This window comes from Nansenia antarctica (assembly GCF_963989245.1).
Source record: "Nansenia antarctica genome assembly, chromosome: 12".
In the NCBI taxonomy this organism is placed as follows: Eukaryota; Metazoa; Chordata; class Actinopteri; order Argentiniformes; family Microstomatidae; genus Nansenia; species Nansenia antarctica.
In genome coordinates, this window is record NC_137682.1 from 15118816 (window position 1) to 15144789 (window position 25974).

At 43.5% G+C, this 25974-nt stretch overlaps 2 protein-coding genes across 2 annotated transcripts in view; both read left to right on the plus strand.

The window, feature by feature from the left end:
* Positions 1 to 2687: 2687 nt before the first annotated feature.
* dynlt5 (dynein light chain Tctex-type family member 5) lies at positions 2688 to 4194 on the plus strand (the record flags this gene model as incomplete). The annotated part of the gene is made up of 4 exons (XM_080542998.1): positions 2688 to 2800; positions 3092 to 3183; positions 3494 to 3618; positions 3991 to 4194. 4 exons carry the CDS (start codon positions 2688 to 2690, stop codon positions 4192 to 4194), a joined length of 534 nt encoding a protein of 177 aa, XP_080399124.1.
* Positions 4195 to 9785: 5591 nt separating this feature from the next.
* gpr158b (G protein-coupled receptor 158b) overlaps positions 9786 to 25974 on the plus strand; it is a gene marked incomplete at both ends in the record, with an annotated part of 61275 nt that continues 45086 nt past the window's right edge. Inside the window, 2 exons of the mRNA XM_080543551.1 lie at positions 9786 to 10687; positions 24044 to 24149. Of these exons, the coding sequence (XP_080399677.1) occupies positions 9786 to 10687; positions 24044 to 24149 (1008 nt within the window). The remainder of the gene's footprint in view (positions 10688 to 24043; positions 24150 to 25974) is intronic.

Genomic DNA, 25974 nt, shown 5'->3' on the forward strand with positions numbered 1-25974 from the left:
GAGTAGCCTGCAGCTGTAGCGTCAGGATATGTTGGGATTTGAGGATGAGGATGATGTTTCTGTACCGGTACCGTTTTTAAAGTATCGATTTGTCACCGGTATCGAATAAAACCCAAACTGTACCCAACCCTAACTATATGTTTACATGCCAACTAATTAGCTAATTCATTTCTTTCATTTAGAGCTGAGGGGAGCAACAGAGAGACGGACAACAGGACAGCAACAGAGAGACAGACAACAGGACAGCAACAGAGAGACAGACAACAGGACAGTAACAGAGAGACAACGGGAGAGGAGAGCAATAGAGACAGAACTGAATGCACTGAACCTTTTTTTAATTCTTTGCATTATTAACACTGTTGTGTTATTGTGTTATTAAAGTGTTTAAGTGTTTTATGGTAAAGCATTATGAGTGGTGTGTGTGTGCAGGGTGCTCGTGAGTTGTATATTTTGGGGAGGGGGGAGACTTGTGTATGGGGGCGGGGGGTCCTCACACAAAGGAGTAGCCTAGGGCCACTGACCACCTTAATCCGCTACTGCCTATAGCTAATTAAAACTTGTAAGTCCCATCGCTGTGTGGGCATGATTCGCGCGTGCATGAGAACATTTCGCACTGTTATTTTGGAGACCCCCACAGAGTTCAGCTTATAACTCGAACCCTGAATACATTTGACATTTTTGACCAGCTATTTGATAGTATAGTATATATGGGCTATGTGATTGACTTTAGTATAGTATATTAGCCTACATTACAGTCATTTAGCCGACGCTTTTATTCAAAGCGACTTACAATAATTGCATTTAACGTAGGAGTGTACTGCTTTTTTAAGGCAAAATGAAGAATAGCAAACTAAAAATACAGTATAGCAATATAGCAATAGCAATAGCATAGAGAAGAATAGCAAACTAACAATACAATAGGTGCAGGGAGGATTCTGGTAGTAGACCTACTTCTTGAAGAAGTGAGTTTTGAGCCTGCGTTAAAAGATATAAGGGCTATTGATTGCCTTTATAGTATGCGCTATGCCATTTGAAGTCTGGCTGCTGCGTTAATCGCATGATTTTTTTTAAATAGCTCACTGCCTACCCAGCCAATGACCTCACTGCACGTTACTGGTGTAGGCGTACTCAATGATAATCCCCATCATCTCTGGGGAGATACCAGGGATTGCGTACATTCACTCATTGTTGCAAATAAATAAATACATACATTTAAAAAATTGCCGTTTTAGGACACCCGGCCTCTCCACATGCGTTGCACCTCCTGCTAGCTACCTGTCTAACGTTAGCTGAGTGGAACACGTGTTTCTTCCAAGCAAAGTCAGTGGAACATCGGGACAAAATGTGGGGGGAAAAGACAGTTATTTGTCTTACCATCCTCTAAAAGCACCGTTTTGTTGACGTTGATCCGCTGAACAACTCCGAGGAAAGTTGCTGTTTTCAGCGTTAACTTGATACGCTTTCCTCTGAAGCTGTCCATGAATTGGAAGTCGTCCATTCTCATTTTTAAAAGCTTAAGTTTGATCCAGTGTCTGATGTTGCTATGTATCTACAGTTGCAAAGTTGTTGTTGTAGAAAATATTTTTCCGGGTGGAGTGTGGTGGATGTGGACAAGGCAGGAAGTGTCTGGTCAGCTTTCTTAAGCGAACAGGACTGATTGATTGATTGATTGATGGCAGCTGCTGGCCTGAAAAAATCAGGTGTAGTGCTGAGGCACAAACATGTACATTTCAAGCCTGCAAACTGTGACACTTTAAATAAATGTGAAATAATACCATTGTGCAATATGACAACCCTAGTCGTCTATCTGTACAGTATAGTACAGTGGATAGTGTACATAGCCTTTATTTATTTATGTAAACCAGCTCCTTCCCTTCTTGTGATTTTTTAAAAAGTGTTTTTTCCCCCTTTCCTAACACCAGGGGAGCCACCCCTCCTAAATTTCGTTGTTTGGTACCTGTACTGTAGCAATGACAATAAAGTCCATTCATTCATTCATTCATAAGGAAAATCTGACAAAACGGACATTGTAGGAGTTAACTAATTCCAGTAGATGGCAGTAATGCAACACCAAGGATGCACGCTGCCGTTAAACCCCAAAGAAGACGAAGAAGAAGGGAAACCCCGCCTCTGAAATTGACGGTTGTCAGGACAACACAATGCTTTGGCTGCAGTACATCGTTTCCTGTTTGATTCATCCAATTCTGTTTTGGTAAGGTGCTTATATTATTATATTCTGCACTATTCAACTGCACAAACTTCCGTATCATTTTAAAAGTCCGATTATTAACCACCTTCTTTAGAAATGGCAACATTCAAACTTCAGCTAGCCAGCGAAGCGCGTGAAATGTTGCACCTGCTCAAATATGAATGAATGTTCCTGTATCTTTTGTGTACGAAATCGTTACATTGACATCTCAGTGTCAATGTAACGATTTCGTACACAAAAGATACACACGAATGTATCGGCATGCACTACTGTATGCGTCATTGATTTGGAAAACTGAAGTCAATGGGGACTTTACTTTTTGCCAGTGAGAAATAGCCACAATGTGTCTTGATTGATACATCTTTACCACCATGTGGACTGTAGTCCTGTAGTTGTGATGATCATATTTCATATCTTAAGTAACATTTGGTAATTATTTTATCCTGTTTGATGATATTAGAGAACAACAGACAGCGTGATGTCTGATGTGGCGAAAGAGAAAGCAGCTCGTCTTCTGAAGAAGAGAGGCAGTGTGTCATCTCTTGGCAGTCATGAGGTCAAAGCCAAGGAGACAATGGGAAAGGCCAAGGAGTGAGTATGCTTTTGAATGGCACTCAGAATAATTTAAATCAGTTTAATGATAACTTCATTCCCTCACTATACCCTACATGTGTGGTTTATCTTCATCCATCCGATGTGACTTGCCATGCATTGCTGTATTTATCACTGATTGGCAGAAAAAGCTCAGTCAGAGAGGTAGCCAGCGTGCTTAAAGTAAATGGTGAGACTGGCACACAAAGTCAACATCAACAGACTTGCGTAGAGTATTATGTTCACCTGAACATCACCTGCATGCAATGTGTGGCTCTTCTTAACTTGTAGCTCCGTAAGCACTGTGTCCTATATTGATGAGCCTGGTCACCATGACGATAACCCTCGGCCTGCTGTGCAAACGGAAAACACATACCATTTGGGTGAGAATTTTATTTACATCATTTACAAACCATTACACCTGCATGATACGCATCAGTAGATGTCTTCGGAGGACTATGGTCACGTGTTACATAAATACAGAATTTGGCTATTTTCCTTTCATTACAATTCAATCATGCATGCACCTTATCGACAGCTACCATGTACAGCCCAATTACATTCAATATATATAATACAATACATTCTTGACACCGCATAGCTGCACGGTATCTACAGCTTATTTGATTGCATTGTGTAGGCTAATGCTTTTGTGAACAGTTTCCAAAAGTTTGGTTTTGCCCTCTTGTATAGGACCTTGTAGGCGCTTTCCAGTTGTCATCGTCAATGACATCTTGAAGGATGTACTCGACAGTTACTTGCAAGAGGAGAAATATGAAGCTGAGCTCTGCAGGCAGATGACAAAGACCATATCTGAGGTAACGTGGTCCTCAGGCTATTACTGTGTATATATCCACTAATAGAGATTCAGATTTTCAGTAAAGTACAGAATGTCTTTCCTTTGGTAGAAGTCATAAAGGTATTTACAAGTAATTGAAGTGACAAGTGTAGTGAATGGCGGGGTAGCCTTATCCAGGGTTGTTACACAAGGTAAATGAATAAATTACTGACAGTATCTTAAGTCCTTATGATCAGTACTCCAGTCCTGAAGCCTTGGTCCAAAACTGTCTCTACATTCAACAAACATTGTCCTACCACAATGACAGATTGGCTATCAGAAACAGACTGCCACCCAGGCTACATCTGTTGACTTCCAACTCTCAGCAGTGTAATGGTTGATCTTCCTGTAGGTGATAAAGGCCAGGGTGAAGGATCTGATGGTTCCCCGCTACAAGATCATTGTTCTGATCAACATTGGGCAGCTAAGTGACCAGAACATGCGTATCGGGAGCCGTTGCCTGTGGGATGCATCCAATGACACCTTCTCCTCACACACTTTCAAGAACAGCTCTCTCTTCGCTGTGGCCAACGTCTACGCTGTTTACTTTGAGTGAGTCACAGTTACTGATAACTGCCATGGACTGTGTTTCTCACATGTTTTATGTCCATCTTTTATGTCCACCTTCATTTTCATATCATTAAAAATGGTTGTGTGGAAGGGACTCCTTCAGACGAGCTGATGATTTATTTGTGACAGCAGCTGGTGAAACCAGGACCAAGTCGCCAACCAATCAAATTGTTCAGACTTTTATTCAGAAACATTTACATTAAACTAACTAAAATAAATAAATAATACATTTCAACCTTGAAAATCAATGACACACTCGCTAGTCAAGCCAAAATATTGCAATGCAATGGATCAGTGAGTAATCTCCACTACTACCTAGTTAACTATAACACTACTTTACATTGATAGCAGGCTCACGAAACAAGCTGTGTTAGTTGAGTCGTGAGTGTGTCATTGATTTTCAACAACCTTGACATTTATTTACATTTTTCAGAATAAAAGTTTGATCGGCTGCCGACTTGTTCCTGGTTTCACCAGCTGCTAGCAGAAGAGAGAGAGAAATGCTGCTAGCATAGCATTGTTTTTTTGTAATTAGTTCAACCATAAGGGTTTTCAAACATATAAAGGCAGTAACTGAAGCAATAATTTGATGGTCTCAGGTAAACGGGAATGGTGTACACTACATACTTTTGTGGGAGAATGTTACAAAGTTATCTGTAATTTGTACCAATTATGAGGTATTTAACACTTAGCCAATCCTAGCCTCTCAAATGCAAAACAATGTACTATATGCTAATGCATAATATAATAGTGTACGATACATTCTAATGTTTGCAGTGAGCATATTTTGACTATTGCCCCCGTTTTCAGGGGACATGTTTTACTCTTTGTATAGGTAGATTCTTGATCTGTGCTGTATAATTCTAAACAATTACTCTAAGCAACACCCTGAGACTGCACATTCAGTGCAAATGTTATTGGTATTAGCAATATGCTGCTTTATGTGATAAGAGCAATCAGTAGCAAGACACTGTAGTGGTGAAGATATTTATTGTTGACATGAACAATGAAGGAAATGGCATTATCATTTTCACGATGCAGTGTTGTACTGTGTTTAACTGATTTCCATCGGAGCTTGGAAACTTCAACTGGATGAAAAGTGGCTTTCAAACAGGCAGTAAGGACAAGGCTTCCCCTTTCTCTCCGTAGCAGAGGAGGTGAGCAAATTCTTTAGACACCCAACTGTAGTTGACAGCACACAGTGGTCTTAGGGCTTGGTTCAGGTCTCACCTGTGTCGCTCTGTTACAAGCCCAGTGTCCCAGGGACCGTTCTGGTCCATGCTGCCTGGGTAATATTAACAACAACAGTTATCACGGTCATAGTTGCTCATTTTAGCAGTGAATCTATTTGTGAATATTTTTACATCTTATCATTAATTTGCATTCAATCATAATGAAATCAGGCTTGCAGATGCATGATGTTGTGTTCCAGTTTGCTGTAAAAGCAGCTACGCGTTGACCATCAAGTGCCTTCTCCACCTGGATGCCAGACACATTCCTGCACAAGTGCAAATGACATAAATCTAATGTTTTTGAAACATTGCTGTTTTTCATAGTCCGTTTCCCAGGTTTATTGCCATACTCTGGCTAAATGTTTCCTAATGATGGTTCTTGAGAAACATCCAGTTACCTGAATTAATACAACAGATTAGGCAATTACTGTAATAGCAACAGTGGCATGCATGGTTATTTTTCTCCCTCTCCAACAGTTCCAAGAAATGATATAACTTCAGTTTTGCATGTTGCAATTTGCAGTGGGTTACTCATACCCTCAGCCATAGAACATTAGAACCAGTGACTCCTGTCGAGCAATAATAATAATAAAAGAAAAATCAAATAAATGTTTTTTGTCTTCTTTACCAATGGTTAAATGTGTCAGTGTAATATTTTACCCTTGCAGCAGTTATGGTTTGTTTTGTCAAATGAATGAAATAAATGGTGATGCATATCTGATGCATTTCTGTGTGTTCCAGATTAATTATGTGAATCGTTTAAATGATTTGAGACAAACAGTGATGAAAGATACTGGTGATGTCGTTGTGGCCGGGGCAAGTTATCCAGGATAACTACTGTCACATTCCAACAATAAGACTTCTGGTTTCGTTCTAGTAAAAAAAAAAAAGATCATACATTACTGTAAAGTGAAGGGATCACTTTTCATCGGGGATCACTCTTCATTAATTAATTGCACGCATGCGTTCAGGTAGCAGTGGAAGGGGGTGGATTATGACTGGTCTTAGCGCCTCAATGTTTCCAGGAGGCATTTCCTGGCATTTCCTTCAACAAGCTGTGATTTTACACCTGCCTGTTTACACTCACGTCGAGCCAGACTGCTCACATCACCACCTCACATCTCAATGCTCACACACATTGCTGCCCATCTGTGGCAAGGCTATTTTTAACTCTTGTATTTTTCCTCTCTTACACACAGAAATTGTACATGTTCTTAGAGTTTCTTTTATAATACTGATATGAAAGCAATTGATTGTGTTATTCATGCAAAGTTATTCATGCAAAGCTGATATGTATTGAATTGAGTCTGCAATTAGTTAGCTGTAAAAACGACCTGTATGTAGGCATATTATTGAGGTTACTAGGCTTTAGTGTTTAGGAGAACACAACCATTGAAAGTAGAACCAATTTGATTCTTTCATCTCAACCCTCTTACGAAAGTGGACGTTTGCTTCGTAACATTTCACAAACTCTCTGAGTTTTTCCAAGGAGGAAATCACCCAGACATAACATTTACAATACCAAACGTCCATACACCCAAGACAGCAGATACAATAGACAGAAGACTAAGACAGCACAGTGGCAGATATTCCAATGATATTCCAAAAGAAAAGAGCTGCTAAATCCATCGACATGGCTACCTTATCAATTAGCAGGGTGAGGTTAATATGAAAAGAATGGTTCACTGCCCCAAAAACGTTCTTAATCTATAACATATCTTATCTGTGAGTACCTGTCATTTCATTTGCCACAGAAGCAATGTCGTTCCGCTCAGAAAAAGCACACATGAAAATAGCTCCCTGGTATACTGCCTGCTGTGGTCTGTCTGTTTTTTTGCTATGTATTGTCTGTCTGTCTGTCCTGATCTGAGACCACTGGAATGTGTCAAACCCACTGAACCTATGGGTTCTAGTCCAATAACTGGATCCACTAGCATGGGAGCCTTAGCAGTCATCACCTTTGTTGCCATGGAAATCAGTCACCCCAGGCGGCATGCAAATCTCCTGGAACTGGCTCTAGATGAGCCCTGAAGAACATCAACACACCAGGGTATGGTTGTTTTTATAAACACATTCATGGCCCCATAGAGGACACGACAGAAGTCCCCTCCAAGAACCCTCCAAAGAAATATGCAAAACAAAACTGTAGCCCTCTCATATCTTCCTCATAACCACTTGGCGTTTAGAAGAAATAATTTGAATGAAGAATGTATTAAATGAAGGACATCCTATCTCCTTCACTCAACGGAGCTCCAAGGGCACATCTGACATTTTTTAAGGTGTTCCATCCAAAAATCTGTGTTTAGTGTCTGAACTACAGCATAGTATCACATAGCAGCTGGTGCCATTCAAGATTATATTTTTCTACACATTTTTAATTAGTATGGCCTTATTTCTATTGTTGGATGACTGTATTCGCATTCCATTCATCAATCAGCTCAATGTAACATTGAGGTTTCAGCCTGGGCATGATACCCATGATGAGGTTGCTACAACCTAGCCTACACATGCAAGTTTATAAAGCAGGCCCACAGGAAACGATACATATTTGAGTTAATAAGGTGGCAGTGACACATTCATCTCAGAAGGTTTTAAAGAGAACATTTGAATGTATGGGACTTAACAGAGCAGTGAGGGGAGTCGCTAAATTCAGTCTCCTCTTTCTATTCAGCCTGCAGTTACCATGTTCAACCATTTGGGACCACTGTTGAGACTACTACACTAATGAGACTACCTATCTGAGCCTATTTTTTCTGGATTAATGTGAACAGTTGAGTGAATTTTGTGCAGCAGAATCAAGCATAAATTAGTTTTAATTGGAGTGTTATTCTATTTCATAAAAATTCAAGGGAGGACCGTCCTCCTCTTCCTTAATGGATCAGCCGCCACTGATCAGTGAAGGCATGACAAAGACTGCTCCCTCTTGATTCTCTCTGGAAGAAAGAATTCATTCACATGTCAACGATAATCTTAACTGTCAGATAATATGGGACAATGCAATTCTTTCATTGAGAAACCACAATCACCATGATGATCTACTATAATTACATTCACAGATCCTATCTTTCATCCGAAAGCATGAAGGCTCACACCCGACTGTTCCCTGAGCTCAGGAAATGTCACAGGAGGGTCATTCCTCAATCCCAAACTGTGATGCTTCTGGATGATAGTTCCTCAATAGAGCTTCCTCTGAAGGATAGGCACGTCCTCTTGGCAGGCATCACTGCTGCTCAGAGGATGATTGCCTGTCACTGGATATCTCCACATACACTTTGTGAGGGAATGGCCCCTTTCATAGATGACACGCGCACACACACACACACACACACACACACACACACACACACACACACACACACACACACACATGCATAGACTACACTACAGACTATGCATGATAGACTAAAGTTCACGACCCCCTCTCCCCTCGCGCGCTACTTTCAGCACTGGACAGCTCCGACCACCTCGCTCCACCCATCTCTCACATCGTGAAGATTGGCAGAAAGAATAACCACACACTTTACACTTCACACACTACACTGGGAGAGAGACGGGACACTCTGTTCTCCAGTGTTTGCTCTGTTTTTCCTCACCCATGCAACCGCTATACTAGGCTACTATAGGCGACAGCTAAGCGGACCAATCCTCCTCAACACTACGTGAGCTCAGAATGATAAGGTTCTATCTCCGTTTAGGTTAGTTCAGAGATATTGAGCGTCAAAGTTTTTACATTCCATTATGTTTTGTGAGATTGAACCTTTGTATTTGATTAATTACTAACAAAAAAATGTCAACATTTAAAAAAATAACACCACACAGGCATTAATAAACACCTAATGGATCAGATTATGTACAAAACTCAATTTTGACAAAAACGGAGATAGAACCTTATAATTCTAACGTCACGACTCACGACTAAAACAGCAGGAGCGATCGCTTGGTAAAGCTTGATAAAGGAGCGATCGCTTGGAGTCGGGAGGGCGTCACTTCAATGGTAAACCGTCTGGACATGGGAGAGAGGATTGGTTGACTGTGACAGCATCTGCACATCCCCGACACCCGGTTGCAGAGCGTACACGACGGCTGGAGAAACATGTGAGGTCTGGCATCGCTCTGATGGGGACAAGCATGTGAACTAGCAAAAAGGCGTTGTACGTTATCTTCATTACTGCATATTATGGGTGAATTCGGAATAATCTGTAAGGTGTTTTTATAATTATGACAGTCTAAATATTTAATAATTGAAGCGCAAAGGATTGGTTATGCTCGGTTATGCTTAACACAGAACAAACGGTGTAGCCTTGGCTTAATTCCCTCTGTTGGGTTAAAGGCGTCACGGACCGGTATGGCTTTTTTCCTTATGCTCTTGATTTTGCCAACGGCATTCGTTGTTTTCGGATCGAATGATGCAGGAGGATACGTGGAATGGTCAGAGAATGACAGAGACGCGGAGATACGAGGGAAGCACCCTATAAGCACTCAGAATATCAACAAGGAATCGCGTCTGCAGCACCCAACTTATCACCCGCCGGGACCCGGGGCCACGGAGCGCACCGTGCTGGCGCACCGCATCGAGGAGGATCTGCCCAGGGTGGTGACAGCCTTCCTGCACACGGGAGACTCGTCGGCCCTGAGACAAGTCAACTGTTCACGGAGGTACGAGCTGAGCAGCCTTCGCGTCGCCTCTCACAGTCACTATCCCCTGCACAGCGTGCTGGACACCGTGGCTCATGCGACCAACTTTCTCAACATGATCCTGCAAGCCAACAGGTCCAGAGAGCATAGCCTTCGCCGGGATATCCACTGGTACCACGCGCTAGTTCGGAGTATTATGGAGGGGGACCCCAAAATCCACCGGGCAGTGATCACTTTCCATACGGCTGCTGCTCCGGCGACGCCGGGGGGTCCTCACGTCTTCCTCCAAGCGACAAGAACTGAGAAAGAAGAGGTGGTCCTGGAAGACCTCTCCGATTCTGCTCCCCATCGTCTGGCTCTGGACAGCAGATCCCCGGATTCCGGGTGGTTTAACGAGTTCAGGGACCGAAACCACAAGCCCCCCTTGCAAAGAAGGGCGTCAAACCGAGATGGTGTAGTCACTCCGAATGGTTACTACATTCTAGACAAAAGTCAGATCAAGTGGTCTGCGCCTTACTTGGAGTGCGAGCGTGGGACTTTCGTTCCACACTGGCTACTCACCCTGTCTGCGGGGTTCTACGGGTTGAAGCCAAACTCAGCGCCCGAGTTTAGGTGAGTTGAATGAATGAATGAATGAATGGTCTTTATTGTCATTAATATAGTAATTAATTTAATTAATTAATTAATTTAGCCATTTAGCAGACGCTTTTATCCAAAGCGACTTACAATTACGAATTACAGGGACATTCCCCCTGGAGTAACTGAGGGCTAAGTGCCTTACCCAAGGGCACACTAGTAGTGGTGTGGCTTCAGGCGGGATTTGAACTCACAACCTTCCGATCCCAAGTCCAACTCACTATCCACTAGACCACCACTACTAGTCCACTAGTACAGGTACCATACAACGAAATTTGGGAGGGGGGGCTCCCCTGGTGCTAGGAGAAAAAAAAAGTTGAGTTGTTGTTTACTGTGACAGCATTAATTACCTGTATATTCTCATGGGGGGGGGGGGGGGGGGGGGTTAGAGGTGGCTTCACCCAGAGCATGGTTAGACTGGGATAGTGAGTTGGACTGATGATCAGAAGGTTACGAGTTCAAATCCCATCTGGAAACACCACCACTAACTAGCGTGCCCTTGAGTAAAGCACTAAATTAGCCCTAAATTACTCCAGGGAGACTGTCCCTGTAATCTCTAATTGTAAATCGCTTTGGATGAACGCGTCTGCTAAATGGTAAAAACTAAAAATGTATGTTTCTATGTTGTAATTCAAAATGTATTCCTTCAGTAACGTAACAACACGTTTCATCCAGAATAGTCCTATTTAAATCGAACCATGAATGGAGACGCAATGTCACATTATAGGCTTGTTTGATTTCAACATGGGTCTCAGCCTCAAGTTGGAAAATGAAATGCAATTCTGACTGCAGGGCTTGAAAACATGGCGATCACCACATGACGGCTATTGAAATGCTCAATAAGACGATGTGTACATTCTCTTTGAATAATCACCACATAACACAACCATTAACTGAACATATTATGTGCTATCAATAGATCTTTCAAATACCATAATTATTATATTCTACCACAGTCTACACATCATGGCATAAAGGGCTTTTGCTGATTCAGTTACCCATGTCAAGAAAACATTCCTATGATAGGCCATGAAAAGTGCCTCTCACAATGACTAACTGCTTCACAGGGACTTGCATAGGGCAGACCGGGAATGGTTGTAACGTTTTTGACATTTCTGTCTCTATCTTGGAGCTCTTTTAAGCCAGTGCATTCAAAATGTGATACAAACCAGAGGAGGGGGCAAGCGGGCAGGCTCCCCAGTCACATGTGTCTGCTATGAAATGGTATTTTACATGGCCACCAAACAGAAAATGCCTGGTTTAATCTCAAACGCAAGGAGGGAAATGTTACAATTCACCCCATATTACATAGCCTGAAATGTAACGTTACAAAATAAGTATTATGACAAAAACTGAAAGCTTTTTATTGAACACCGACTTTATAACATAAATGGTGTGTGTGTGTGTGTGTGTGTGTGTGTGTGTGTGTGTGTGTGTGTGTGTTGACCATGTTCACCAACTTCAACAACTGCATATGTGTGTGTGTGTGTGTGTGTGTGTGTGTGTGTGTGCGTGTGTGTGCATGCGTGCGTGAGTGAGTGAGTGTGTGTGTGTGTGTGTGTGTGTGTGTGTGCGTGAGTGTGTGTGTGAAAGCCAAGGCATATGGCACTCCTGGAGGACAGGCCTCATGGGCCCAGAGTGCAGGTCTTACACTAATAGACTACAGGTCTTACACTAACAGACCATGGGCCCTATTATGCACTTCTTAACTTGCCGTATTAAGTCTTAATTAAGACGCACCGCCAGGTTAAGACCTACCCCCACCCTTATTATGCGCTTCATACGCGCTACTGCTATTATGCAGGTGTCGATAGGCGCCCACACATAAGACGTAAAACTCCCGTGCATATATTGCTCATTGTGGGAGTGTTCATATGTTAATGAAGTGCACTAGGCGCCCCTGCTATTATGCGATCTGACTTTGCTCCTATCGCTAAGAAGTGGTTTGAAAAGTTCTTAAGTTTAGACTTCATACACGTTTTGAAACACGAGCGCGCCTCCGCGGTTTGCGCATGCATGTGGGCACACATGAACACGCACGTGGCTCCACGGCAAGACGGTCACAGTATAAATGCTTTATTTCAGAAGGGAGAGGCAGAGAAGCGCGCTGACCTCCTTCTCAGGACTTCCATAATAGCATAGCGCTAATGACTCAACGCAGCCGGTTCTTAAAGGGAATGGCACCTGGCACGCTGATTGGGTTGATTGAGAAGACGCCCAAAACACACCCATGACTAATTTCTTTGCTTAGTGCCGGGTTTTAGGCGCCCACTACCGCATGCATAATAGCAAAGTGGCCTTGACCACGCCTCCACGTCTTAAATTTAGATCTACCGCCTCGTCTTATTGCTTCAAACTTATGAAGTGCATAATAGGGCCCTACAGGTCTTACACTAACAGACTACGGGCCCTATTATGCACTTCTTAACTTGCCGTCTTAAGTGTTAATTAAGACGCACCGCCAGGTGAAGACCTACCCCCACCCTTATTATGCGCTTCATACGCGCTACTGCTATTATGCAGGTGTCGATAGGCGCCCACACATAAGACGTAAAACTCCCGTGCATATATTGCTCATTGTGGGAGTGTTCATATGTTAATGAAGTGCACTAGGCGCCCCTGCTATTATGCGATCTGACTTTGCTCCTATCGCTAAGAAGTGGTTTGAAAAGTTCTTAAGTTTAGACTTCATGCACGTTTTGAAACACGAGCACGCCTCCGCGGTTTGCGCATGCATGTGGGCACACATGAACACGCACGTGGCTCCACGGCAAGACGTCAATTACGGTCACAGTATAAATGCTTTATTTCAGAAGGGAGAGGCAGAGAAGCGCGCTGACCTCCTTCTCAGGACTTCCATAATAGCATAGCGCTAATGACTCAACGCAGCCGGTTCTTAAAGGGAATGGCACCTGGCACGCTGATTGGGTTGATTGAGAAGACGCCCAAAACACACCCATGACTAATTTATTTGCTTAGCGCCGGGTTTTAGGCGCCCACTACAGCACGCATAATAGCAAAGTGGCCTTGACCACGCCTCCACGTCTTAAGTTTAGATCTACCGCCTCGTCTTATTGATGAAGTGCATAATAGGGCCCTACAGGTCTTACACTAACAGACTACGGGCCCTATTATGCACTTCTTAACTTGCCATCTTAAGTCTTAATTAAGACGCACCGCCAGGTTAAGACCTACCGCCACCCTTATTATGCGCTTCATACGCGCTACTGCTATTATGCAGGTGTCGATAGGCGCCCACACATAAGACGTAAAACTCCCGTGCATATATTGCTTCATATGTTAATGAAGTGCACTAGGCGCCGCTACTATTATGCGATCTGACTTTGCTCCTAGCGCTAAGAAGTGGTTTGAAAAGTTCTTAAGTTTAGACTTCATGCACGTTTTGAAACACGAGCGCGCCTCCGCGGTTTGCGCATGCATGTGGGCACACATGAACACGCACGTGGCTCCACGGCAAGACGTCAATTACGGTCACAGTATAAATGCTTTATTTCAGAAGGGAGAGGCCAGCGCTGTACAGTATGTTGCCTCCGCATACTGTGCACATACAGTACGAGCATGCCGTGCGTAATATAATGACATCAACATCTGTCATTCCTGCAGTCTTCCAGCGACCCCTCTGTAATACTTCTCAACTCACAAGCGGAGGTATTGCCGTGTTTATTCAGAAAATAATTATTGCTGCGTTTATTCTGAATACTATATCACACAAGGTTGTTCCATGTTGCCAGGTGACTGTCTCCCTTCCGTCTCCCTGTCTGCAGTTGAACTTAAACCAGCTGACCTGTTCTTTCCTTTAACGAATTTGAGTATAAGGTTCCCTTGCACAGAAAACGAGTAAGCTCGAGATAAGATTGCGAACTGACGAGCCTTGACATGCACGAGCTTGTTACTTTCTTCTGCAGAGAAGCGCACTGACCTCCTTCTTAGGACTTCCATAATAGCATAGCGCTAATGACTCAACGCAGCCGGTTCTTAAAGGGAATGGCACCTGGCACGCTGATTGGGTTGATTGAGAAGACGCCCAAAACACACCCATGACTAATTTCTTTGCTTAGCGCCGGGTTTTAGGCGCCCACTACCACACGCATAATAGCAAAGTGGCCTTGACCACGCCTCCACGTCTTAAGTTTAGATCTACCGCCTCGTCTTATTGCTTATTGCTTATTCCTGCATACACCACTAAGACTGTCAGAACCTGGCCAGAAGGGTCCGCTCCACTGCAGATCTGCCTAAATGACACCCTATGGCAGGAATATGAGCATGAGGACCTGGAACAGTACACGTCGTCGGTTCTGAACCACATAGTGAACTGCACCAACTCAGTCACCGTGGACAAACGGGTCCGGGTCTACCCCAACACGAAGCCATGGATGACTGGGAAGGTCCAAAAACTGTTAAATGAGAGGGACAACGCCTTCTTCGCAGGGAAGCGCACACCGCTGTACAGCTCCACCAGGGCCAACCTAAAGCGCGGCATCAAAGCGGCCAAGGCAGAGCACAGAGAGAAGATTGAGGAATGCCTCCTGAGCAACGACTCCAGGCGGATGTGGCAGGGGGTTCAGCAGATGACAAACTTCAGAGCCAACAGGCTCACAGCCGCAGAGGACGACCCCCTGCTGGCGGGAAAGCTGAACACCTTCTACGCCCGGTTCGACGAGGGGCGAACGGAGGTAACCACAACACAGACACCACTCTCTCCAGCTCTCAGCAGCCTCACCCTCACAGAGCACGAGGTGAGACACGTACTGAAGGCGGTGGACCCCAGGAAAGCCTCGGGGCCGGATGGCGTCCTGGGACGGGTGCTGAGAGACTGCGCCGACCAGCTGGCCGGGGTTTTCACCAACATCTTTAACCAGTCCCTGTCCCAGGCCACCGTCCCACCCTGCCTGAAAACCTCAACTATCATCCCAGTCCCGAAGAAAAGCACGGTGAGCTGCCTAAACGACTACCGCCCGGTGGCACTCACACCAATCATCATGAAGTGCTTCGAGAAACTAGTCCGGGCCCACATACTCACACGCCTCCCGCCCAACCTGGATCCATACCAGTTCGCCTACAGAGCCCACAGGTCCACAGAGGACGCCATAGCGACGACTCTCCACGCCACTCTATCCCACCTGGAGAGGGGAAACAGCTACGCGAGACTGCTCTTCGTGGACTTCAGCTCCGCCTTTAACACCATCCTTCCAGACAGGCTAGTGACCAAACTACTAGACCTGGGTCTATCACACTCTATATGTGCGTGGATCAAGGACTTCCTGACCGACCGCCCCCAGAGGGTGCGGGTGGGCCCCCACACCTCCACAGCCCTCAGCCTCAGCACTGGGTCACCCCAGGGCTGCGTGCTAAGCCCCATCCTCTACAACCTCTACACCCACGACTTCACCCCCATCCACCCCAGCAACTACATCGTAAAGTTTGCAGACGACACCACCGTGGTGGGATGTATCTCGGGGGGGGGACGAGGTAGAGCAATTGAGCAAGCTGTGCAAGGTTAACAACCTGCTGCTAAACAAGTCAAAGACCCAGGAATTCATCGTAGACTTGATTGATTGATTGATTGATTGAAAACTTTATTAGAAGATTTGCAGAAGTAGGTACATGAAAGTACATATTACATACAAGGTCAACTAACAGGATAAAAACCCAAGAAAGCCACTGGCTTATTTCAATTGGGGTCCTTGATTCTCAATTCATCGTTACATGTAAGACAGACAAAAACGCTAGTACTATCTACAAGATAATACAGACAAATAACTATTACTATCTACAAGATAAACACACATCCATCATGGGAAGAACAATACAACAAAACATAAGGTATGTACAGCGGGTAGGACAGGTGGGGACATACACCACAGGTGGGGGCGGGGGACAAAACACAAAGTATGTACAGTGGGTAGTTCGGGTCTTTTAATCTGATTTTTGATTTAGAGGGTCCAGTTACGGATTGCAGCCTCCTGTAAATGTTTTTTGAGAGTGGTTTTGAAGGTGGGCAGTGTTTTGCACTCCTTTAAGATTATAGGAAGGGCGTTCCACATTTTTACTGCATAGTTTGCAAACGAGTTTAACCCCTTGTTTGTGGTGCAACGCGGTTGAACGTGGTTCGTGGAGCTTCCTCTGGTGTTGTATGTGTGGACGTTGTTCACTTTTTGGAAGTATGTTGACAGGTACTTGGGTGTCTTTGTGGTGTAGCGTATCTTGAAGACCAGGCCCAGTGCAAGCTGCTGCACTCTGTCAACTACTCGTAGCCAATCAAGGCTCAAAAAATGAGCAGCGGTTAGATGTGTCCTAGGGTTGAGGCCTAGCAGAAGCCTAACCAGTTTATTTTGGGCTGTCTGGAGTCTTGTTTTATGGGCCTTTGTGGTTCTATAGTACCATGATGTTACGGCATAGTCGAAGTGACATTGAATGAGAGCTCCTGATAGGGTCCTCAGTGTGTTTTTACTGACAAGTGAGGATATCCTGTACAAGAATCTAGTTCTTTGGTTCACTTTTTTGATTACTTTTGCTGCCATTTTATCTCCGGAAAGATTTGCCTCTAAGATGGAGCCCAGGTATGTAATATCCTCTTTTCTTGTGATATTAATGTTACCCACTTTTATTTTAAAATGTTCAGCCTTTCTGAGTTTAGATGGGGATCCGTATAGGATGGTTTCAGTTTTACCTAGGTGTATTGATAGTTTATTGTCAGCTAGCCAGATGCAGATTCTACTCAGTTCAGTGCTTAGCGCTTTTTCCACCTGCAATATGTCCCTGTCAGAGACCAGCAGAGCCGAGTCATCCGCGAACAGGAACAAATTGCAATCACATGCTGATGACATGTCATTCACATATATTAGGAACAGTAAAGGTCCCAAAATGCTTCCTTGTGGAACGCCGCAGGTCACTGGGAGGGGGGGGGACAGTGTTCCGTTCACACTAACCACCTGTTCCCTCCCCTCTAAGTAGGATTGCATCCAGCTCACCGATGTTCTATCGAACCCAATTGCTTTCAGTTTATCTAACAATATGTGGTGATCTACTGTGTCGAAGGCCTTCTGGAGGTCCAGCATGACCATGCCGCAGTACTTGCCCGAGTCCACCTCATGGTTGATGTGGTCGTTCAAATAGAGAAGGCATGTGTCAGTGGAATGGGATGTTCTGAATCCTGATTGAAATTCATACATCAGCTTTTTTTCGGTAAGGTACCTATCGACCTGTTCATAAACTATTTTTTCCATAAGTTTCGAGATGGAATTAAGAATAGAAACAGGTCGGTAGTTGCCTGGGTCTAATTTGCTTCCTTTTTTATACAGTGGGGTTACCCTTGCTATTTTAAAGTCAAGGGGGACGTGTCCCTGTTTGATGGAGAGGTTTATTATGTGGGTGATGATTGGGGTAATGGAGGCAGCTGAGTCTTTTAGAAATCTGGCTGGAATATTGTCATGGCCCGTGGCCTTTTCTGAGTGTAGAGCGCCTAGCTTTTTAAACACCTCATCGTTTGACACCATGGAGAGTTTAAAATCATCATTGCGTACACCCAGTTTATTGTAGAACTCACGGATGTGCTCTACACCATAACGCCCTGAGTGGGGTGGTAGATTGTTAACTAATTTAGTGGCTATGGTTGTAAAGAAAGTGTTTAAGCACTTAGCCACATCCAGCTTGTCTGTAAGGAGAGAATCACCAGATTTGATGCTGATGTTTGTAGACCTGGTTTTGAGTTTTTGACTGCAACCTAGTTGGCTATTAAGTAGCTTCCAAAGGTCACGTGGTTTGTTTAAGTTTTCTTCGATTTTGTTATCGAGGTATTCTTTCTTAGCAGATTTGGTCATGGTAATTACCTGATTGCATAGTTTGTTGCATTGTTTTTTAATTTTCTCAAAGTGGGTTTTGTGATCTTCGTTTAAGTGTTTCACTAATTTTGATTTGCATTTTTGAACTTCAGAGCATTTTAGGTCTCTGACTTTCATAGCATTTAGAATGTCCGAATTCATCCATGGTTCCGATCGGGTTTTAACCCTGGTGGTTCTCATGGGGGCTATACTGTCAATAATATTTAGGAATTTGGTTTTGAAACCTAGCCATGCCTCTTCAACCTGTGTGCATTTTAGTTCATCAAACCAGTCTTGATTCTCCAGTTTATGGTTTAAGGCCTCACTAGAATAGGATTTAAGGGATCTAGTGGTTATAGTTTTATGACCGCCAGCCTTGGGTTTTTGTTTTTTACGAGTGCAAAAGATCATGTAATGATCACTTAGCCCACATACAATAACCCCACTCTTGGAGATTTTGGACTCATCCGATGTTAGAATGAGATCTATGGTGGTTTGAGTAGAAATACACACCCTAGTGGGTTTGGTAATTTGTTGACGGAGACCGTGTAATTCAGAAAACCTAGTGAAGGATTTGAAAACGGATGCTTCATTTCTGAGCATGTCCGTGTTCAAATCTCCAATAAGAATCTTTTCCACACAGTCAACGTCATCCATGCACCCCTCAAGAATATCATAGAAATCACTCTGATCGGGAGGTCTGTAGATAGAACCAACCAGCACCGGTTTTGCTTTGTTAAAGATAATTTCAACCCAAACAGATTCTAATTTGTCATGATTCAGGTCATCACGGGTGTTAAAGATAATATCGTTGTGAATGTACATGCAGACACCACCCCCATACCTGTTCCTGTCGTTTCTGATGACTGTGTAGTTAACTATTTCAATCTCTGGGTCTTTGATGGATTCATCAAACTTGGTCTCAGAGAAGCTCAAAATATGAACCTTGCTGTCATGGAACATTTCTCTGATTTGGTCCAGTTTAGGCACAAGACTGTTCACATTAAGGTGAACAATATGCAGGCCCTTACTGCTGTGTCCAAATAGAGAGTTTATGTCTTTGACTTGGAAATAGTCACCACCATTTTGGTCATCGTCACGTTGAGGATTGGGGGGTGGGGGGGGGCGCCCATTGTTCAACGGTTTCGTCGTAGAGTCTCCGGGTGGAGAAGGGGGGGGTCGTCGTCGGGTGGGGGAGGGAGGGGGGAGGGGGGGGTTCGTCACCGGGTGGGTGAGGCCTCTGTGTTCGTCACCGGGTGGTGGGGGGGGGTTCGTCACCGGGTGGGGGAGGCCTCTGTGTTCCCTGGCTAGTTGGTGGAAGATAGGTGGGGGGGTAATGTTATTAGCATATCTACCCATTGTTTTGCTAGCCACGTCTGAATCCTGGAAGTCTGCTGTTGCCGGCAAACTAACCGGTTTGTCGACAATGGCGTCAATGTTTATGCTCGTAGCATTTGCCTGGGAAAGATATAGTTGTTGTCTGGCTAAACGTGAAGCCCGCCTGGTTGCGACTGGTCCGGGATTCAGCTGGATGTCTCCCGAGAGCAGTAGATAGAGCCATATCACGGTTCTTCTGTCCATTCTACCTGTCGGGGGTTTGTTTCTTCTCGTCCGGTCCGCCGTCAGCGTCAGGAGGAAAAAGTCCGAGATCCTGCCCCTGCTCATCGACGGAGAGAGCGTGGAGATAGTCTCAAACCTCCGATTCCTGGGACACAACATGCGGGATGACCTGGCCTGGAAGGACAACACTAAAGGCACCATCAAGAGGGCACAACAGCGGCTATACACCCTGAGATGCCTCAAGAAACAACACAGCAAGCAGGAGATGCTGGTGGCCTTCTACCACGGCGCAGTGGAGAGTATCCTCACCTTCGGCATCTCCAACTGGTACCACAGCTGCACGGCAGCGGAGAGAAGCGATCTACAGAGAGTCGTGAGAACAGCACAGAGGATCACCTGTCTCAGGAGGGCCTCCAAGATCTCCAAGGACCCGACCCACCCTGGGCACGAACACTTTGTCAAGCTGCCCTCGAACAGGAGGTACAGGACCCCGGCCGCTAAGACAAACAGACTGAAGGACAGCTTCTACCACAGGGCCGTCAAGGCCCTGAACACAGAAAAGGCCTAAGTTCTGGGCCCAGGACAGTCCGGACGGATTGTATGGCAGCTAGTGCTGAGGCACAAACATGTACATTTTCAAGCCTGCAAACTGTGACTCTTTAAAATAATGTGAAAAAATACTTTCTTGTGAAATATGACAACCCTAGTTGACTATCTGTGCAGTATAGTACAGTGGATTGTGTACATAGCCTCTATTGATGTAAACCAGCTCCTTACCTTCTTGTGATTTTATGCATCTATGCTTTTTCCAAAATGTGTTTCTTTTTCCTTTCCTAAACACCAGGGGAGCCTCCCCTCCTAAATTTCGTTGTTTGGTACCTGTACTGTAACAATGACAAATAAAGTCTATCTATCTATCTTAAGACTTATGAAGTGCATAATAGGGCCCTACAGGTCTTACACTAACACATGAACATTATAATACAACTGAACAAATTGTGCAAATGTGCACAAGCTTCAACAATTGAGTGTGTGTGTGTGTGTGTGTGTAGTATGAGTAACCCCCACTGCTACCTTAACTATAACACTACTTTACATTGTTAGCAAGCTCACAAAACAAGCTGTGTTAGTTGACGGCTAACGGGTGTGTCATTGATTTTCAACAACGCTGAAATGTATTTACATTTTTCAAAATAAAACTCTGAACATTAAATCGGCTGCCGACTTGTTCGCCCTTTCACCAGACCGTGTCACAAATGTTAAAAAAATGCCCCAGACGGAAAAAAACTGTGGTTTTCAGTTTGTTGTAGACAAGACATTGACGAAGACACTCACATACAATTTGGCTTGTGGGTTTTTAATTCCAGAGCTCGCCATTGAGGTCAAGGTAAAACTACATTTTATTAGACCAAAATGACCACTCTTACATATTGATTGACCATGGTGCTACTCTGAGAGTCCTTCATTGCAAAACTGGATTTTAATCAGTTATGTGGTGACGTGAATATATTTAGTAGTAGTTGTAAAACTGATAACTTCACAACTACGTCTGTATTTTTGAATCTTCCTGTTTTGGCCTAGAAATTGAGCTATAGCCCGTACATGTATAATATATACTGTGGGCATCATATCGAGCACTCACTTACCCAGTGATATGACCGCAAAATCGTCGGCTGTAATGCATAACTTTTCCTAAAGAAATTTCTGGATTGAGGATTTTCTCTCAAGAATGAGCTAGAAACATCCATTTGAAATCTTTTCAATCTTGGCGTCCTTTCAGTGACAATAAATACCATACTATATCAAGAGGCTGTTTAGTATTTATTTTATCTATTGTTAACTAGGTTAAATATTCTACATGTCACTGTCATACATATGTTTTCATATTCCTATTTATTAGCCCCAGCGTTTATTTGCTTTAACCACAGAGCACCCCCACGCGGTTGGTACATATAAAGCTACTGCTGTTAGACTAGAAGTCGCAACAATCGCCCAGAATCAAATGCGTTGCTCTAAAGGAGACCTATTATGCTCTTTTTTCCACATGTTAATGTACTGTAAGTCTCTGAGGTCCCCAAAACATGTCATAGAAGTTGTATGCTGAAAATACCACTCAGATTTTAATGTAAAGGTATTCTAGCATGGCTCTAAATGCCCCTTTTCTCCAACCTTTCTCGCCGGACTGTTTCACGGGTCAAAAAATCATCAGTGGTTTTCTGTGTGGCAGTGCTGCTAAAAAACACACAGTACCGGGGGAATCAAATTAAAAACCAAATATTCTTGGGCTCCCCACAAAACAAGCAATCCAAAACCATTCACATGGAAACAATCAGTTTCCCTTTGAATGTAGCAGACGGATGAACATGGTGAGGGAAATGTTCAACACAGCACCCGATTTAAATACAATGTCAATACGCACCGACTACACTCTACCCCAGTGTGACGTAAGTCTGAGAGGCATATCTGAATAACTTATTGAATTGCATGTTTTCTGAAATACGCAATCCACAAAAAACGGACCAAATTGCTTTATTTCACAGTTTCTGTGTTAGTAGACACCCAAATGTATAGCAAGCACTGAAACAGTTTCATGCTTTTTTCATAATATGGGACTAATCATCTGCTATTATCAACAGAGATTATTTCCTTTAATATCATTAGTGGCCCGGCTATTATTGGCATTTGTTGTAGTTTGTTGTGTGTTTATTGGGAGTTAGAGGGTAATCTCGCTTAGCCATACTTCCAAATTACGTTGTTCTCATGCCTCTTCAAGGTCTGGATACATTGTTATTATCCAATTCTGTTGGAATGGAGCTCTGGCTGCGAGTAATAATTTTGTCTTTGACAACATCAGAAGTGATGTTTCGATCACTACAACCCCCTCCACTTTTCATTACTCTTGAAAAGAGCAAATTAGTCCATATTAAACAATCAACATGGCTAACATTGCTTGCAAGCTATATTTTTGAAAATGTATGTTATTGTTGGAACACTACCCATGTAGGGATCAGTGAAAACCTGCCTATTGACTGATTGGGTGTGTGGCAAGCACTGGTCGCCATCCCTCACTAACGCACTTCTGCCTCGAATTTCCACAGGCTTTCGGAACAAGGTGAGAAGAAAAACTGGCAGCCTAGTTTATTTAATAACTAGCCCATATCATTTCCCCATGTCCAAGCCCATATCATTTGTCCCTTGTTGAATCCTCCTCGCAGATCTGAAAACATTGGGTCGGATACAGTTATATGGTAAGAACAGCCAGAGTGGAATAATGGCTATTAGAATAGGCTGAGGATTCAGTTTTACAACTTCAATTCCAAACAGTCAAGATAAAAGGCAATGTCTTTCTCTCTCCATTAAAAGCACTGTTCTTCAAAAACACACCAATTCAACTCATCAAGGGCTTGATGATTAGTATATCAATTGAATCAGGCGTGAAGTACCGGGCTGGAACAAACGTTTACACACCACGTGGGAAGTGGGTTGAGAACACTTATAGAGTTCAGTAAACCAACATTTGAATCCAGAGGAATTATAGGCAGATAACCTATACACAAAAACAATACAGACTGTATTGTCAAATGTAAATTATTATAGTGTTCTTTAGAGAACATTTGATACATTATTATTGATCTTAATACATAACAGATGTCATTTGTTAATGTAATGTAACTAGTTTGCTGTAATGGCTGTATGTTTTTATTAAAAAATATATTTTTCTAAATAGTCACTCCAGAAATAGACCTTGCACCCTTTATCCTTAAATCCCCTACACACACACACACACACACACACGCACACACACACACACACACACACACACACACACACACACACACACACACACACACACACACACACACACACACACACTTCCCTGTGTTACACACTCTCTTTCACTCTCTTTTTAACACCCCTCTCTCCTGAACAGGGGTGTTGTTCGAGTGGATGTGAACCTACAGGATGTGGACATTGACCAGTGCTCGAGCAGTGGGTGGTTTGCAGGAACTCATCGCTGTAACTTGACCAGTATGGAAGTGAGTCTATTTCACTTTATGATCCATCCATCCATCCATCCATCCTTCCATCCATCCATCCATCCACCCCTCCATCCACCCCTCCATCCATCCTTCTGAAAAATTGGGATAAAAACACTGAAGTATAGACAAAGAAATGGACGGGTTACGAATAAAGACACATTCATTCCCCATGACAACTTCAGATGGTTATGGGCTTGATGAAGCAGACTCTACACAAGTGGTTTCATGACCAACTAACACAAGTTAACATTACGTTACACTCTGGTATGCATTACAATAGCAAAGGAATTGACAACAAGCAAGGCGCAATTTCTTCAGGGTGTCCACCAGAACATGCTTGTTCAACTGTAAATAGGTATTCCGGGCTGAGAGAGGGGGGCATTGATCACCATTCACACTGGAAGAGCAGACGATCACTGTCTTTGGCCCAATCCCGATTCCCTTCCCTACCCCTATGGCTCGTTTTGGAGTGCCCCTCACTTTGGAGGTTGAAATCTTTCCCTATGAAATGGGACAACCCTTCAAGACCCTGATACGTCATCAGTAGTGTCATAGAAAAGTGGGTGTTTGATAGTGTCTCAAATCATGTCCTGAAGATCATAAATATGTCACTTCAAACAGGCATCTTCCCAGATGCCTACAAAACAGCTGTTGTAAGACCGCTATTAAAGAAACCCAACCTCGACGCCGATGCACTGAAAAACTACAGACCGATATCCAACCTCACATTCATTAGTAAGATACTTGAGAAGGAAGTTTCATTACAAATAAACTCATTTCTCAAAGAAAACAATGTCATGGAGGAATTTCAATCAGGTTTTAGAACATATCACAGCACTGAAACTGCTCTTACTAAAATAGTGAGTGATCTCAGACTAAACTCTGATGCAAATAAGGTCTCAATTCTCGTCCTATTAGATCTCTAAGTGCAGCGTTCAATACGATCGACCATGATATCCTAATCAATCATCTTGAAGAGTTAGTTGGTCTTTCTGGCAGCGTGTTAAATTGGTTCAGAACATACATTACAGGGAGAAAGTTCTATGTCAAGCTTGGAGATCATGTATCTGAGAAATATGACAAGGAGTTGCACAAGGGAGCTGCCTTGGTCCACTACTATTCTCACTATACATGTTACCACTCGGGGACATCATTAGAGAGCACAATGTATGTTTCCACAGCTATGCCGATGACACGCAACTGTACATTTCTGCTGAACCAAATGATACTTCAGCTATAAACTCCATTATGAACTGTCTTCTAGCAATAAGTAAATGGATGAGCAATACCTTCTTGAAGCTAAACGAGGACAAAACTGAAGTCCTACTGATTGGCCCTAAAGCAAAATAATCTGGGGAAACTGACATCATGGATTAAACCTGAGGTTACAAGTCTATAGTAAATCACACTTTCAATGTAACATCTCCATTGAAGATGCTTTTTAGTCTAGGATTAGGCTTAAGCCTCGTCAGTGAAACCGGCCCTAAGTGTTATTTTCGACTCAGACCTTTGCTTCAAGTCCCATATTAACAAGGTGACGAAAACATCATTCTTCCACCTTAGAAACATTGCTAAAGTAAAAAAAATGCAAAAAGATGCTGAAAAACTGATTCTTGCCTTTGTTTCAAACCGGCTCGACTACTGTAACACACTTTTTACTGGCCTTCCTAAACAAAACTACTGCAAGACTTCAGCTCATTCAAAACTCTGCAGCTCGACTTCTAACTAGAACCAAGAGGAGAGAGAACATTACTCTGGTCCTAGCTACTCTGCACTGGCTGTCAGTAACATGTAGGGTTGATTTTAAGGTCCTCCTCCTTCC